Source organism: Leptopilina boulardi, unplaced genomic scaffold (genome assembly GCF_019393585.1).
Source record: "Leptopilina boulardi isolate dan_hultmark-lab unplaced genomic scaffold, ZJU_Lbou_2.1 LbouV2_31, whole genome shotgun sequence".
Taxonomy (NCBI): Eukaryota; Metazoa; Arthropoda; class Insecta; order Hymenoptera; family Figitidae; genus Leptopilina; species Leptopilina boulardi.
In genome coordinates this window covers 2,210,809-2,227,954 of record NW_026137874.1, presented here as the reverse complement: position 1 = coordinate 2,227,954, position 17,146 = coordinate 2,210,809, and the positions used below count along the sequence as shown (strand labels likewise).

The 17,146-nt window shown below is 27.1% G+C and overlaps 4 protein-coding genes across 5 annotated transcripts; 2 read left to right on the top strand and 2 right to left on the bottom strand.

Annotated features, from left to right (window-relative positions):
* Position 1: 1 nt before the first annotated feature.
* On the bottom strand, positions 2–1,849 carry LOC127283329 (prostaglandin E synthase 3-like). The gene is made up of 3 exons (XM_051308115.1): positions 1,685–1,849; positions 367–751; positions 2–266 (listed from the first exon to the last, which is right to left on the bottom strand). The coding sequence occupies exons 1-3, from the start codon at positions 1,699–1,701 to the stop codon at positions 135–137; spliced, it is 534 nt and encodes a 177-aa protein (XP_051164072.1). The 5' UTR covers positions 1,702–1,849; the 3' UTR covers positions 2–134.
* A 228-nt stretch (positions 1,850–2,077) lies between these two features.
* LOC127283331 (chromosome transmission fidelity protein 8 homolog) lies at positions 2,078–2,766 on the top strand. The gene is made up of 2 exons (XM_051308116.1): positions 2,078–2,218; positions 2,317–2,766. Exons 1-2 carry the CDS (start codon positions 2,199–2,201, stop codon positions 2,639–2,641), a joined length of 345 nt encoding a protein of 114 aa, XP_051164073.1. The 5' UTR covers positions 2,078–2,198; the 3' UTR covers positions 2,642–2,766.
* Positions 2,767–2,832: 66 nt separating this feature from the next.
* Positions 2,833–3,745, bottom strand: LOC127283332 (small nuclear ribonucleoprotein F). Its single transcript, XM_051308117.1, has 2 exons — positions 3,592–3,745; positions 2,833–3,212 (listed from the first exon to the last, which is right to left on the bottom strand). Exon 2 carries the CDS (start codon positions 3,197–3,199, stop codon positions 2,933–2,935), a length of 267 nt encoding a protein of 88 aa, XP_051164074.1. The 5' UTR covers positions 3,200–3,212; positions 3,592–3,745; the 3' UTR covers positions 2,833–2,932.
* A 90-nt stretch (positions 3,746–3,835) lies between these two features.
* LOC127283316 (uncharacterized) lies at positions 3,836–16,814 on the top strand. Of its 2 annotated transcripts, none has more exons than XM_051308091.1 (14): positions 3,836–3,963; positions 6,727–6,950; positions 7,270–7,383; positions 7,603–8,061; positions 8,178–12,195; positions 12,369–12,429; positions 12,808–12,879; positions 14,777–14,966; positions 15,057–15,173; positions 15,260–15,436; positions 15,510–15,761; positions 15,845–15,887; positions 16,021–16,133; positions 16,208–16,814. In XM_051308091.1, exons 2-14 carry the CDS (start codon positions 6,804–6,806, stop codon positions 16,346–16,348), a joined length of 5,904 nt encoding a protein of 1,967 aa, XP_051164048.1. In that variant the 5' UTR covers positions 3,836–3,963; positions 6,727–6,803; the 3' UTR covers positions 16,349–16,814. The 2 variants fall into 2 exon arrangements, with proteins under 2 accessions (XP_051164048.1, XP_051164050.1); XM_051308093.1 differs by having other exon boundaries at positions 3,851–3,963; positions 6,732–6,950.
* Positions 16,815–17,146: the final 332 nt, after the last annotated feature.

Below are 17,146 nucleotides of genomic sequence, written 5' to 3'. Positions count from 1 at the left end.
GTAATAAACGCAATGCATTGCAAAACATAAAATTTTCGCTTAAAAATTTAAACGCGAATTTCGGCCATTTATCAAACCGAAATGATTTGCAATTTGTTTCTGAACTGTTATCTTCAATTTTGGATGCTAGCACATCAATTGTTTATCAGCTCAGGCAATGATTCATCGTCACTATCGCCTTCATCGTCAACATCACCGAGGTCTAAATTATCGAAATTTGGTTTACTATCACCAGCTCCAGTTAAACCACCCATTTGGCGCATCATCTACATTAAAAAAAAAAATTAATTACAAAAATTAATTAAAAAAAAATTGTCAAAAAGGATTTATTAATTGAAAATAAGAGAATATAATTTTTGTATTTACCTCTTCCAAATCGCGTCCTCCTGCTGCACCACCAGCTTCCTCATCTTCAGAGTCGTCTTCATCCTTCCATTTATTGAAGTCACTTTTTAACCAATGGAATTTATTATTTTCTTTGGTGAGACGTGGCCAGAAGGGTCCTTCCTCTTTTTTTGTAAGTACAAATTCAAAGCTTCTACCTTGTGATTTTTGAATTGTTTTTGTTGCATCAATTTCTTTATAAAAATTAATAGTAACTTCATGCACTTTCATGTCTGTACCACCGACACCTTTAAAATATAATTTTTCTGGTTCCACTTTGACTGTTGGATTTGCACAATCCTCAAGACAAATCGTCACAAAAAGGACACTATTCCTTTGGGCCCACATAACAGGTGGTGGTGTTACTCTAAAACAGAATTAATTTTTTTGTTTTGCTAATTCATATAAATATTTTATTTCTTGCAATTTTATAAGTTTCAAAAAAAAAATTATTAAAATTAAGCTATTATTAATCTTATTACATATTCATTAATTTTGTTTAAAGGTAAAGTAATAATAATGTAAATCAGGACAAGTTCTTCCTACATATTCTAATCTAATTATCCAATAGTCTTAAAGTGCGTTTAGACGTTTAACCTCTTGATTTATGTTAATCGTTAAAAATTCAAATTTGCGAAATACAGAATGAAATACAAAATAACAAGGGAATAATTATTACCAAATTTTATTGTTGTATTGTATAATTAAAATTTAAGCAAAAAGAAGTATTTATAATGACAAAGAATATATACTTTCGAATGACAAAAATTTGAATAATGGTTAAGTTTAATGAATAAGGTTAAAAGAGTCACGCTTTTCTTTATATATAAAGAAAAATTATTAAACAAAATTAGAAATATAAATCAAGTTAAAAGTACATAAAATTTACAATTAAATTTAATATAAAATGATTTTTTTTTAAACCCATTAATAACCACGCACGATACTAAATTTTTATTTCTAACTAGAACAACGTGTATTAATTATAAAATAATTAATAAAAAGAAAAAGTCAAGTTCAACTATTAAAAAAATTATAAAATGCAAAATATATTTAATTTTGTTTAAATTTTCATTAATTATACATCATTTTTTATGAAATAATTCTTAGTTTTCAGAAAATTCGAGAATCAATAAAAATCAAGCAGCAACATGGCGCTAGTTCTATACCTTAGCGGCTCGTGCAAATAATTTTGATAAATTTGAAATAAATATTATAAGATTAATTATAATGGAAAATTGTTTTCATATAATGCGTATATTTTTTATGAAAAAAATTATATGAATTTAAATATACTTACTGTCCTTCTTGAGTCATTTTTAGTAATATTTGATTAACAGAATACAAACACAACGCTTTTATAAACCGCAAAGCACGTCTAAAACAAGGGTCTGAAGAAAGCAGAAAGACAAATTCAATGCTTCCAACCTTATAAACAAGTGATCGTCAACTGTTACCAAAACAATTTTTTTTTTAAAGGTGTTTTCACACCTCGATTATAATTGCAAATATTAAAAAATGCTGCTCTCTTTTTTTATATATATTAATTAAATTATATTTATTCGAGTTTTCTTTATAAGGGGAAATTTAAAAATAAGAAGATATTAATTTATTATGCTTTGTGTTCGAGTTTTCCAATTCTGTATTAGCCTTAAAAGAGAGAGAGAGGGCAATAGCTTTGTCTCTCTTACTCTTGAACTTTTCGTTAGTGTAAATGTACCTTTAGGTCCATGAGGTTTTTAAATGTAAACATCCCTTTATTAAATTAAGCGGTAAACAATGGACTCAGAAGTCAGAAGAAAACAATAAACAAGATGATTATACCTCTGAAAAGGTTTGTGATACAAATTTTTAATAAATTTTATTGTTTAGATTTAAAAAAATGATTGCGCTGTTAATAAATATAATTGCAAAAAATTCTAATTAACGCAGGAGTAATAATGATGTGACAGAATGGGCAATTGTTGAACTTCATGGAGATTTAAAAGTGTCAGTAGATGCTAACGATGTCAAATTGCACATTGGAGATCTTTCTTATGATAAAAATGGCATTGCTACCTTAATTATTGGAAATTATATTTTAACTGGAAAAGAAACTTCAATTGACAAACCTATTGCAATATTGGAAAAAAAAGTGAACACTAACTCATCAGACAATATAGATTGTGACAGAGAATATTTAATTATTGCCATTGTAAAAAAGAAACTTATTTTCAAAGTAAGACCTAAACCAATTACTGTTATTGTTCAAAAATAAAATAATTAATCATGTGTATTATAAAAACAATGTTATTGCATAAATTAAATTTGTACAGTTCTTGTATCTATATATTTAGATCTTTTTGTATTGCTATTTAAATAAATATCATATAAATAGAAAAATCTTGTTTTAAATTGAACAAAAATTTATCTAATAAAAAGAAAATATTAAGGTAAAAATAAACAAAATTCGCTTAAAAACTTACGTTTATTAGAAGTAAAATAACTTAAATTACTTAACAGAAAAAAAAATACAGTGGAATTGTTTTTGGATATTATAAATTTACTGTCAATCTTTCATCTCCCCTTCTTCGTCTTCTTCTTCAACACCACGAATATACATAACATTATTACATCGAATTAGAACTTCTCCCAAATTTCCTGTACAATTTCCATCAATATGTTCCTCTGTATTAGCGAGTTGAAGATTCATATAACCATCGACAGAAACAAGATATCCTTTATATTCATGTCCCCATTTTAGTTTAACCATTACTGGCTTTCCAGTTAAACCATTGAGAAATGGTTTAGGATTTATTGGCATAGTCGCAGCCATTGTGATAAGTTTTCTGAAATAAATAAAACAGTTTTTTTTTCATTATTTTATACAATCGTTTAACCTTTTACATAAAATAAATAATAAAAAAAAACAAACATTTATAGAGAAATTACAATTTAGTTTACGATTTCAAACGTATTTTTATTTTAACGTTAAATAATTTTTTAACACAAATAATTGTTGAATATATACCAACAATAAATAGATAATTTCAAAGAACACAATAAAAAATTATTATTTCAATAAACAAACATGAAAATAACATAAATACAAAAAGTGAGGTTAGAAAAATAAACACTGGTTTTCTTTACGAGGAAAAAAGTTTTCAAGTTCCTTCTTAATAATATAATATCAAATTATAATATATAATAATTGTAAAATATACTCACAGTTTTTTTTTAATTAAAAACTAGAGAAATATGAAAAATTATTATGCTTAAAAAAGCGTGACACCGGAGGAGACAAACACTGAGAAATGCTGTACACAAAAAGGTTCTTTTTCAAAACAATATCTCATTGGTTAATCTTTAAATGATCATTTTTGATTGGCTGATGAAAATAATGTATCATTAAAATTCCCCACAGAATACATAGTGACTTTTTGTTTCTTTATAGTAATTATTACTAGAATATAACCGGCTTGATCGCAGCCATTATGTTACCATTTATCACTAGTGAAAGAGTCGTCGAGTCGCGCAAAAAATTCGCTCGTGTTTTTGTGTCTTTCGTTATAATATAAATCAACCAAATCAAGCACTGCTGTGAGTATATTACATTTGTATTTAATAGTTTATAAGAATTTTATCTATTCAATTGAAATCGCTTAATAATAACCTCATGTTACGGAATCGTTCAACTCGTCTCCCATTTTGGGATGCTCTTTGACAATTTCCTATGATATTCACCTACACACTTCTAAAATCAATACTCGTTCCTTGTTTAAATTTTTTTTTTAATTTACTATCATCATAAAGCTAGAAAATTATTATTCGTCAATTATCATTTTTGAATGATTTTAATCTATGTTACAGTCGACAGGAAACCTTTTCCGATATAATTTCTATTGTACCTTTCTGTGTTTTATAATGTGTTGATTTGAAGCAGTCAATTTAAAATCGATAATACACAAGATTGCGAAATTCTTTATTATTTAAACTTTATAAATAAGCAAATTTCAAAAGGGTTATGTTAATCCTTTTTGAAAAAATATTACTTCTATCAAAACTTGTGTGATTTAATTGTGCTCAAGGATGAATTTAGAGATTTAGCACAATATGTTTCTCATAAATTTTTATCTCAGTAGTAATTAGTACTGATTCTGATTTATTTGAAGAGTATCTTTTTTTTTTTTTGAAAGGCTTAAAATAATAAAAGTAATTTTGAACATGCCAGTGGTTTTTCATACAGCAATTTTATTGTACTTTTTAAAAATCATTCAATAGTGACAATCAGATAAAGGAAACGACAATGCATACATTGTTTTATTTTATTTCCTTTTCATATTGAATTAGATCTATTTGACAAATTTATATAAGCGACAAAAATGTGATAATTTAATAAAATAATTTCAACTTCTACATTTTTTTTTAAATTATAATTGATTGAGAAATTTTGCAGAAATTTGCATTTCTCAACAAAAAATAAAAAATATTTACAATTTTAATCTATTTTTTAAATTATGGTAATTAATATTTTTCCTACATTATCGCAACAAAAATTAATATTATTTTTAAATTTTATTTAACCCTTTTTGTAGGTACTCATTTAATGAGTATAAATTAAATTTTTCTTATTCCACATCTTTTTGAAAAGTGATTTTTGGAAATTGTTCAGTAATTTCCGTTTTTTATTGTTGACAATTTGATTTTGAATTGAAAATAACAATTCCAGTATATCAATAGTGTTTTCAGAAAAATTGTATAAAAACATAATTATTTTACAAATTACTTATTATATAAGAAAAAAAAAAGTATTCCTCCAAAAATAATTTCCGATCACTCGAGATCACCCGGTAAATTTAGAAATAGAAAAATAAAAATTAATAACAAAAACGAAAAAATGAAATTTATGTACAGATTTCAGTTTTCAAAAACCAAAAAATTATTGAAATTCATGTACAAATTTTAATTTAATTTTGCAATAGAAATATTGTTGAATGTGAAATAATTTTACACTATGAAATATAATTAAAATGATATAATTAAATCATAAAACAATTATTTTTTACAAACTGTAAAAAGATTAAAATGCTTAAATCAAATTATTTTGGAAGGATTGATTTTAAGCATAAATTAATTTTTTTTTCTTTTTACCATAATTTTTATGAAAATGACAAATAATTTTTAAAACGGCACACTTTGTAACAAAATTAAAAAAAAAGTCGTACAATTTTATTAAATAATAAAAAGACTGAAAAAAATTTATTTGTATCAAATCAATAATGTTTGTTTCAAATAAAAAAAAAAATTATTGTTTCGAATACAATTTGTTTGATTCAAATAAAAATTATTTGACGCATAAATAAATATTTAATTGATGATAGTCAAATGACTGATTATCTGAATCATAATTTTTTTTCAGTACAGAGTTATAAAAAAATTGTATAATTTTTTTTTTAAATTTGATACATTGAAAAAAACGAAGTAATTGCTAATTATATTTTAATTAATTAAAGAAGAAAACTCGTAAAATTAACGAAATTTTTGGTTAATTTGAAAACAACTTTTTTTTTATAGTCCCTATTTAAAAAATATTTCGCTCTGTATTTTTAATTAAATACAAGACTGAAAGAAATCTTTTCGGTGTTTTACGTTATACAAGACTATGCGATTAATAATAATAATTATAATAATAATATTTTATTATTATTATTATTATTATTATTATTATCCCATTAGCAAAACAAACTATTAAAAAATAATTTTTGGTTTCATTAATACGATTTAATGAAATAAAATGATAACAAAGCCTTTTTCTACTGGCACAATGATATTGATAAACTTTTTGTTCTATCAAATTAGTTTTAAGGAATTTAAAATGAATATTTTACCCATAAATGAAACTGATTTACGCAAATTATAATTTAGTTAGTCTAAATACTAACGATTCCTCTCTATTCTAGAATAAAAATGCTTTTTAATGACAGTTTTAACAGTCATTATATATATTAAAAAAAAAAATTGTTTTAAAGTAAATGCTTTTTTGAAAAATTTTTTTATATTCACAATATTTGTGAAAAAAATTTTTGATATTTTAATATTACAATTGCCCCCGTTAATTTTTTGCTAGAAATAATAATATATAATTAAAACCCTTTTTTTCTTTTAGGAACTACCTATAGATAATTTTAAATCCTATTTCATATCATAATAATAATAATTGTATTTTTTAATAATTTATTTTCACTTAGGTTGTGTTATTTATATTTAAAAAAAAGATTTACATTTAGATTGATTATATTTGTATAAAAAATCTTATTAATCGCGATGTTTATAATTAAAGAATTTTCTCTGAACATGAAATAGAACAGCAACCCTTAAAAAGTCAACGGAATGATCTAAACTATCAATCGAATGGTAGTTAATAGAACAGAGGATTCAAAATGCAAAATTGGAATCAATGGCAACTACCAGCTGCTCCTGTACCGGCAGCAACAATGCCACAACTACCGGGTGGTTATCCTGCTCCTGCTCCAGGAGCAGATCCCATGGCTATGATGCAGTCTTATATGCAATATTATAGCCAACCAGTAAGTAATCGTATATATTTTTTTTTTCATTTTAAAATTCAAAAATTAATTTCTGTATATTTAACAAATTTATATTTTTATACATAGATATTTTAGAGAGAATTTTTCTAAGTGAATTTTGTTTTGTAATTCTGAATTTTATATGTATAGTAATTTAAATTAATTATTATACTACTTTTCAATGTTTTTATTGAATTATATTTTTTAAATTTTAATTTCCCTGTTTGCTTTTTTTTCAATTTCATAGAATTTATAAATATATTTTTTTTACGATTTTCCATACCTTTAAAATTATTCTTTGTAAATTAATTTTAATTAGCCTCCAAGTGGTTATACGTCTGAACAATGGGCGGCAGCGCAACAACAAAATTGGGCTCAATGGCAACAATGGCAGCAACAATATCAACAATGGCAAGCTCAATATGGAGAAAAGGTATTATAAAAATAAAAAAAAAAAACTCCTTTCATTTTATTTTATCAAGAAAACATAAAATAAAATTCCTGATCAACTAAAAATTTAGATTTATTAATTAAATGAAAAAAAAACAAATATATCAAGAAAATGTAATTTTTTCAAATTTAAAAAGAAAAGTACGACTTGAAGATGAAATTTAAAAAAAAAAATTGAATGTTCACTTAAATTGTGTTTCAGTATCAAGAGACAATGAAGCAATATGCTTCTAATATGTCAAGTTCTACGGGACAAGCACCACCCTTGCCAGCATCTCAACCACCTTTGCCAAGAGATGAAAATTCTAAACCCCCATTACCACCTGACAATTCAAATCAATATCAATATTCATCAATACCTCCACCACATCAAAATAATTTACCATTATTCCCATCAAAAGCCGATAATTCTCAACAAAATCAAGGCACAAATCCACCATTACCTTCCCAACCACCATTACCGACACAAAACATAAGTGATTCAAATTTATTAGGTAAACAGAATAATGCTAATAATTCAAATTCCGAACCTAGTGCAAAAAAGCAAAAACTCGAAGACGAAGAATTAAGTGAAGCTGAAAAAACATTTGATTCTCAGTTTAAACAGTGGGAAGAAAAATTTAATACGTGGAAACAACAAAATGCTAATCATCCCGATAAGGTAGGTACACTACGAACTATCAATTACATCATTTACATTTTTTTTTTTCATTATATTATAAAGTAGGATATATATTTTTTTTTCTCGAAAATAACAGTAATTTTTTTTTGTTTCAGTCACAATATCAACAATACGAAGCAAAATGGACATCATGGCGTGAGAAATTAATCGAGCGTCGTGAACAAATGCGTCGAAAACGTGAACAACAAAAACAAATGGCATTAAAAGCTGAGGCTGAAAAGAAAAAAGATTTACCAGGCGGTGATAAAATATTAAATCTTCTTTCAAATACTGAAAATCAAGGATTAATTAATAATCTCTTGGGCATTGGAAAAACACTTGGTTTAACGGGAAAACAAGATGGAAGTACAGTACCACCTCCACCGCCACCAAATAAAGAGATGACAATTTCCAATCAATCGTCAACAATTACACCAGCATCGTCACAATCAATGGCAGCGCCAACAATGACTGCCGAAATGAATCAAGCCGCATGGGCAGCACAACAATGGGCCGCTCAATATAATCCAGTACCAAATTATCAATCTTATCAGCCAATGATGGGAACATCTACTGCACCTCCCGCTTCAGCTGCACCAAATCCATATTCACAACCACCGCCAAGTTTTGCGAATGCTCCACCAAATTATTCATCAGCACCGCCAAACTTTTCTGGAGCGCCACCAAATATCGGTGGTCCTATGGGTCATGGAAATATGGGAGGACCACCACCGAACATGGGAGGACCACCAAATATGGGAGGACCTAATATGAGTGGACCAAATATGAGTGGTCCAAACATGAGTGGACCAAACATGAGTGGACCTCCAAATATGAGTGGACCAAACATGAGTGGACCAAACATGAGTGGTCCAAATATGAGTGGACCAAATATGGGTGGACCTCCAAACATGAGTGGACCTCCAAATATGAGTGGACCACCAAATATGAGTGGACCACCTCCAAACATGGGTGGACCACCGCCAAATTTTTCTCAACCACCTCCAGGATTTAATGCACCCGATCAACAAATGCGACCACCGCCCAATTCATTTGGAAATTTCAACGAATCAAATAATGACAAAAACTTCTCAATGAATCGAAATCAACCTCCATTTGGTTCCCAAGGTGGTAGATTCAATTCTGACAATCGTGATTACAATGGACCCAATCGTGACACCGGGAATAATTCCTTTGGAAATGATTCTTTCAACAAAAATTACAATGACAATGACAATGATCGTTTTGGTGGTCAAAAAAATAATCGTTTTGGCAATAATGAACGATTTGGCCCTCAACGTTTTGGTTTTAATAATGATCGTTTCGATAATTCAAATGATCAATTTTCCAATGATAATCAAGATAACAATTCATTTAAGCAAAATGATAATTTTGATAATAAACGTGATAAATTTGGCATTAATAATAAAAGAGGATTCGAATCACAAGCGCCAATGCCACCTGAATTGAAAAAATTAATGGAGAAAAGAAAAGCAGCAATGGACGCATTTAAACCAAGTAGTAATTCATTTTTCACATCAAACACAAGCTTTGAAGTTGGATCACTTCGCGAGAGTTTTAAAAAAATTTCCGGCGATTCACCATTTATGAAGAAGAGACAGGATGATGATTGCGGTGATTATAATGACAACAATGATTCAAATGATCAGAAATTCCCTCCTGATTTTGGTCCCCGTGGTCAGGGTAATTTTGGTCCTCGTGGTCCTGGTAATTTTGGTCCTCGTGGTCCTGGAAATTTTGGTCCTCGTGGACCTGGTAATTTTCCACCCAGAGGTCCTGATTTTGGACCACGTGGAAGAGGATTCCCTGGTCCTGGTGGTCCATGGCAAAATCCAAGAATGCAAAATCCTGATTTCAATAAAGACGAACAACCTCCAATTGAACAATTAAAACCACCTGAAGAATTTCCTTTACATGATATCGAAAATGATTCATCTCTTCCTCCGCCAATAAATGAGAATTTACAACAAGACGATGTAATAATTATTGAGGAAAAATCAACAAAAATTATACCACCACTGGAACAACCACCCTGGATGGATAATCCGGAAATTATTCCCGATAATGAAATTTCATCGAATCAAAATGAAATTATTTTAGAAAGTGAATTGTCTAATATTGAAAATGTTAATAAATCGAATGATTTGCCATTTATGGGTGAAAATGATCCAAAACCAGAGGATTTAAATATGGAACCACCGCCGGAATTGCCAAATTTAGGTCCCATTCAATCATTTAATAATGATCAATTACCACCACCTGAATTTCCATCTGGCAATTTTCCCAATCAATTTCCACCTAGACCACCTTTATTACCATTTGGTCCAAGGGGTCCAATGTTTACGCCACGTGGTCCAAATGATATGAATTCATTCCCACCGTTTGGACCAAGAGGTCCACCGGGTGATTTTAATAATATGAGACAACCACCACCATTTGGAAATAGACCCATGGGACCTGGTGATTTTAGACCACCGCGTCCTCCATTCGATGGTGATTTTGGTCCAAGATTTACAAATTTCCCAAGAAACGATGAACAACCACCGTCATCATCAATTCCTTCATTAATGTCCATGAAATTTGAACCACCAAAAACACTTTTAAAACCAAATGAGCCAAATTCAAATTTTGATCAATCAAATATCAATCAGGGAAATTTTAATCCCGATGATACAAATCGTGATTCACCGAATTTCCCCAAAGGACCAAAATTATCAGAATGGAAACCATTTGGACAAAATATGGATCCCAATCAAAGACCAGGTTTCAATCAAGGAATAGAGTCGAATCAACAAAGAATGGGTCCACCAAGAATGGGACAATTTCAAGGAATTGGTCCAAATCAAGGAATGAATGTCGATTCGATAATATTTGATAAAAATGATAATAATCGTGAGAGAATAGAGAATAAAAATTTGCCACCAAATGAAATTGAGGCAAATAATCAAGAGATTAATGAAAATCTAAGACCTGAATTTGAAAGATCACAATCACCATTTTCTGGTCCACCTATGAATTTTAATCAAGATAAACATGTGGATATATTACCACCAAATAGAAGACCAATACCTGAATTTTGCATCGAGAGACAATTTAATTACAATCATGGTGGTCGAATGCCAGAGAAACAACCACCACCACCACCACAACAACAACCATTTATGGATTTAATTCCACCGAAAATAATTGATTATAATCACATGAAACGTACAATTGTACACGATTATTTAACACCAGTACAATCGTTTGATTATGGTCATGGTAATTTACATCCCGATGTACCCGAACACGAGATTACTGGAATTAAAGATTTCAGTAGATGGGAGGAAAATGAACAAAATCTAAAGGAATATTCAGAACAAATGAAAAATTATGAACAAGACTCACAATGGAAACGTTCAATGATAAATGATCGTTTAAGAAATGAGGAAAATTTAGAATTAGACGCAAAAAGAAATAAAGACGGTGATTATAGAAAAGATTATCGAAAAGAAAGTGATATTAAAAAAGATCGTAGAAAGGATAATGATAATTATAGAAGAGATGATTATAGAAAAGATGATCGTCGAAGAGATTCTGATTATAGAAAAGATTCCGATCGACGAAAAGATTTTGATTATAGAAAAGATTCTGATCATCGAAAAGATTCAAATGACTATAGAAGAGATTCTGATCATCGAAAAGAATCCGATCGTCGTAAGGATGATTATAGAAAAGATTCTGAACACAGACGAAGTGATTTTGATCATAGAAAAGATTCCGACTATAGAAGAGATTCTGATCATAGAAAAGAATTGGATCACAAAAAAGAAATTGATAATAAAAAAGAATTGGATCATAAAAATGAGGATAATTATAAAAAAGATTCTGATTTTAAAAAGGATTCGGATTATAGAAAAGATACTGATTATAGAAAAGACGTTGATGAGAGAATGGATATTGATGATAGATTAGATACATTTGATAAAAATATTGATGATCAAAAAATGGAAACTGAACATCAAATTGATACAACACAGGAAATACAGGACTTTACCCAGGATGTTGATTTTAGAAAAGATAATCTTGATTGGGGTGATGAAGACTGGGGTCTTGAACGAGATATCAATCCTAGTAAGTAATTTTAAAAAAAATTTAAATAATTTTTTTCCTTAAAAAAAATTGTTAACTTTAAATCAATTTATTTGTTTTAGATTTTCAGAATCATAAATTGTTAAAAAAAAAAGTTAATAAATTTTTATTTAAGAAAAGAAATAAATTATTAATCGAATTTTATTTCAAAACAGGCAAAAATCAAGACTCGGAAGATAAAAATTTAAAGGAATCTGATAAAAATGAGAGTGAGAGGTAACTATTATCGTCTTTTTTGTTTGTATATAAAATTTACATTTTTTTTTCTCATAGATATTTCCAATGTAACATTGAATGTAATTTGATACATTAAATTGATATAATTGAATGTAATTTATGCAGTTTAATTTTTTTAAGGAATTGCAATATTAAAGAAATGAAATAGAAAAAAAAAAGTTTAAAAAAAAAATTGTGTATAAAAATAGTCCTTAAAAAAAAAATCAACTGTTACTAGCGGAGATGATTGAGAATATAAAAAATTTACTGATACAGAAGATGTATATGTACAGAATGTGCATATGCATGTGTATATATATTACCTATGATAAATTATGAAAAAGGATTTTTTTGAAAAAAGTGTATACATTTTATTAGATCATCGGAGTTTAATAGCTGGCAGGACAGTCCGAGCAAGAAAACCTCAGACACTTCATTGCTAGATTCCAGGTATGCTTTTTTATTTACACCATAAAATATAAAAAAAAAAATTTTTAGGAAATTTTTTAAGCGTTGAAATTTCTTTTTGATTGATAAAAATATTAACGTTGAATTAACTGCCCAAAAAAAAAACAACAATTGAAAAATTGTACAGAGAAATGCGTATTTTTGAAATATATTTTATGCTTTAAATTAAATTACAACAGTTGTTGTGCACGACAAATATTTTTCCTGAATAAGAAAAGAAAGAAAACACATAATTGTGTTTTGAATTTTGATAATGCCCACATGTTATCCATATATTCAATATTTAGAAACAAATTTTAATCTCATTTTTACCCCACTCCATCCAATTCCGGATGTTTGATTCTAATTTTATGAAATTCATATTCGAAATACGATTTATTATAATTTAGTTGATCAGATTAATTAAGTAAATTATTATTCTACGAGTAAATAAATTTTTCTTACTATTTTCTTATTTTTTATATATAAATAATATTTACTTAAGAATGAGAAACTAAATGAAATTACATTGCTTGAAATTTTGTGAGGAATTATTTCAAGTTATCAAATTTTTGCTCTTCTTTTTAATGCAAATAACATTTGTTCTTCGAAAAATATTTAGTCAACGTTTATTTTAATTGTTCGTAAAGGAGACAATAAATTTTTTTTTAACTTTTTTAAATATTTAACTCAAAAAAAAGTTTTTATTTTTGGAAAAGTAGAAATTTATTATTGAAAATATTTTTCATGGTGTTAAAAACTCTATAAGTTTCCAAATGAAATTAGTATAAATTTTCTGAGAAAAAAAAATTAAATCGTTTCGTTAATTTAATTTTTTTTTTGTTAATTTTATGCTAAATTCATTTTGTAAACTTATTGGATTTCTAGATAAAATCGCCATAAAATAGATTTTGAAAATAAAGAATGTGTTTTTCAAAAATTAAATTAAAAAAAAAAAGATTAAAAAAAATTTTCAATTGTCTTTTTTTTCTAACAATTCAAAAAATGTATCTTAATATCTCTCAAGGATTAGAAATTATTTATATCTAAAAAGTGGCTTAAAATTGGATCAGTTAAGTAATAATTCTTCAAAAATTTCAAGTAAAAGTAGAAAAACGCGAACCTAGAGATGACAACAATTTTGTTGTAACCGAAATTTTTTGATACTCCCAAATTTCTTAAGTGCCCAAAACCTCTTCTCTCTTAATCTTAATTTCACCTGCAATTTTACTGTACATATTAGTTTAATAAATCCACATTTATAGAAATTGTCTGATGATAAATTTAGACATTTTTATTTATAATGAAAACCATATTTTAATGTGAGGAAAATATGAAATTTATTTTATTATCGTTAATAAACGATAAAATTGAACCAACAAGATAAAAAAAAAAGGTGCAATTTGTGCAAACAATATTTTACAAATATGCATTTTAATTCTTTTTCCGATGAGTAAATGGAAAAAAAAAATTAACATTAATTTGCCCCTTAATTGGCTAACAAAGACAATTGTCTATTTTTTCGTTAGCTTTGAATTCTTAATTTAATAAAACCGCGCAAAGCGCGAAATTTTTAAATACGACTGATTTAAATGAAAACAAAATTTTGACGATAAAGTCAGAAATCACTCATTTGTTATTTTATTATTAGAAATTATTGTTGTTGTTGTAAAATTTGAATTTCTACATTAGTTATTGCAATTAGAAAAAAAATGCAAGAGCATTAAAAATTTAACTTGCTCAAAAATTTTTGAGCTATTCGCGAATATATATGGTTACAAATTTTCTTGTAGTAATTTAGATTTTTTTTTTTATTTTAAAACTTGAATTTGAATACATTTTTTGTTTTTTAAAAAAACAGAATAAGTTAATTTAAAAAATTGGCATTATTTTGTTACAGCAATCAAGATGGCAAGAAAAATTCTTCAGACAATCAAAGCAAAACACTTGAGTTACCGAAAATACCAACTTTCACAATTCTTGAAGATATATTGTATCAACCTGGACGCCAGAACAGACCACCAAAAATAGTTATCATTCTGAGAGGCCCACCTGGCAGTGGAAAATCGTTTCTCGCAAAACTCATTAAGGTTATTCATTTAATTAATATATAGAATGAGAAATTATTATTATGTACTAGAAAAGAAATTATTGTAATTTATATGATTATCTTTGATTAGGATAAAGAAGTGGAACAGGGTGGTTCAGCACCTCGAATTTTAAGTATCGATGATTATTTTCTCGTTGAAAAGGAGAGAGAAATTAAAGATGATAATGGAAAGAAAATTACAATAAAGGTAAAAATATATTTTTAATTTGTTTAATTTTTAATAAAATTTGTATTTAGTAGAATTATTATTTTTAATATAATTTGTTTATTTAGGAAATGGTTTACGAATATGAAGAAGCTATGGAACCAAGTTACCTTGCATCGCTTGTGAAAGCTTTCAAAAAGAACATAACAGATGGCTATTTTAGTTTTATAATTTTAGATTCAATTAATGAAAAAATATCTGATTATGATGATATGTGGAGTTTTGCTAAAACTAAAGGTTTTAAGGTATATATTCAAATTTTTATTGAAAATTGAATTAAATTATAATTTTTAATTATTTTATTTGTTTGTTTTAAAGGTATTTGTCTGTGAAATGGAAATGGATGTTCAAATTTGCTTAAAGAGAAATATTCACAATCGTTCTGAAGATGAAGTCAATAGAATAGTGGATTATTTAGAACCAACGCCGAAACATCATCAAAAATTAGACACAAGTAGTCTCTTACAAGAAGCTGCCATTGAAGATGTTCAAATGGAAGATGTTCAAGATTTGGAAAAACCTGTTCAAGGCAGTGAGGACAGCCAGGATAGTCAAGAAGATGCTGAAGTGGTAAAAACATTTTGTTTTTATTTATTTAATAATTAATATTAATTAAAGAAATTTTTAAATTTATTAATTTTACCATTTTACAGGGAGTTAGCAAATGGGAGCGAATGGAAGCAGAAAATAAATTAGGTTACTTTTTGTTTTTATTTATTTAAAAATAATCTATTAGTGAAATTTTTTTTGTTCTGATCGGATAAAAATTATTCACTTTGGATAAAAAAAAATGATGACAAGGAATTAATTGATTTTTTTCTGTGTGCAGATCGTTTGGATGGTTTGGCCAAAAAGAAACATGAGGGAAAACCACAAACAATGGAAGATTTTCTTCAAGTACCAGATTATTATAATATGGAGGACAATTCTGGTAAAAAAAGGGTATGTAATAAATTTTTCTATGTGAGGTATTACTGTATCTTTGAATTGAAAACAAATTTTTTTTTTTATTATAGGTGAGATGGGCAGATTTAGAGGAACGTAAAGAACAAGAAAAAATGAGAGCTGTAGGATTTGTAGTTGGTCATACAAATTGGAATCGAATGATGGATCCTACGAAAGGAGAGAGTGCATTAACGAGGACAAAATACATATGACCCAAGTATCATCCTAAAAATCGTGGGAATCCGCGTTGGAATTAAATTTTGGTAGCTCATTTGAAATTGAGAAATATCAAATCGCAAATTAAAATGATATCTTTCTGAGGGATTTAGAAGAAGAAAGAAGAAAAAAAAGTATCAAGTGTTTTATAAATAATCACTGAAATTTTGTGAATAGACTATTAAAAAAAAAAACACACACACAACGGACTGACAAATTTTTTAGATCAACTGTATTTTACAGTGAGAGCAATTATAAATAGCTTCAAACATTTTGATTACTTTGAAATTAAAAATGTTTCACAATTTTTTTTTTTTAGTACTGCACTAAAAACACATCCACTTTGATAAAATAAATGCTTAGATCAATTAATAGTAATGAAAATTACTAATCTATTGTATATTGCATATAGACTTTTTTTTAAAATAAGCAAATTTTGAATATAAAATAATTATTTTTCAATTTGCTATCTCATATTCATTTTGTGAAAAAAAAACATATATACTTATTTTTCAGTATGATATTAGTTATGTATTGTTGAAGTAAAGTTATCTTTTAAATTTATTTTATAAATTGATGATGAAGTACCTACAAAAGCAATGGTTCACTACATTTACATTTTTAATTGTATAATGTGAATATTGTGTGTATTTCCACACATCAAACTTTGTAAGACATGATTGTCATTTAGACTTAATTTATAAAGTCGTTTTAAACTATTACAAAAATTTTGTTTTTTTTTTATTAAATACCTATTTATTAATATTTAATTGTAAAACTCAAAATAATTATGG

Excerpts from the sequence above, each read along its gene's own strand:
- LOC127283329 (XM_051308115.1), bottom strand. Across the intron at positions 267-366 it reads GAGGACGCGATTTGGAAGAG|ATGATGCGCCAAATGGGTGG; the intron begins GTAAATACAAAA and ends TTTTTAATGTAG.
- LOC127283331 (XM_051308116.1), top strand. The coding sequence starts at position 2,199 with ATGATTATACCTCTGAAAAG. Across the intron at positions 2,219-2,316 it reads ATGATTATACCTCTGAAAAG|GAGTAATAATGATGTGACAG; the intron begins GTTTGTGATACA and ends TAATTAACGCAG.
- LOC127283332 (XM_051308117.1), bottom strand. The coding sequence starts at position 3,199 with ATGGCTGCGACTATGCCAATAAATCCTAAACCATTTCTCAATGGTTTA.
- LOC127283316 (XM_051308091.1), top strand. The coding sequence starts at position 6,804 with ATGCAAAATTGGAATCAATGGCAACTACCAGCTGCTCCTGTACCGGCA. Across the intron at positions 8,062-8,177 it reads ATGCTAATCATCCCGATAAG|TCACAATATCAACAATACGA; the intron begins GTAGGTACACTA and ends TTTTTGTTTCAG. Across the intron at positions 12,196-12,368 it reads TGAACGAGATATCAATCCTA|GCAAAAATCAAGACTCGGAA; the intron begins GTAAGTAATTTT and ends ATTTCAAAACAG.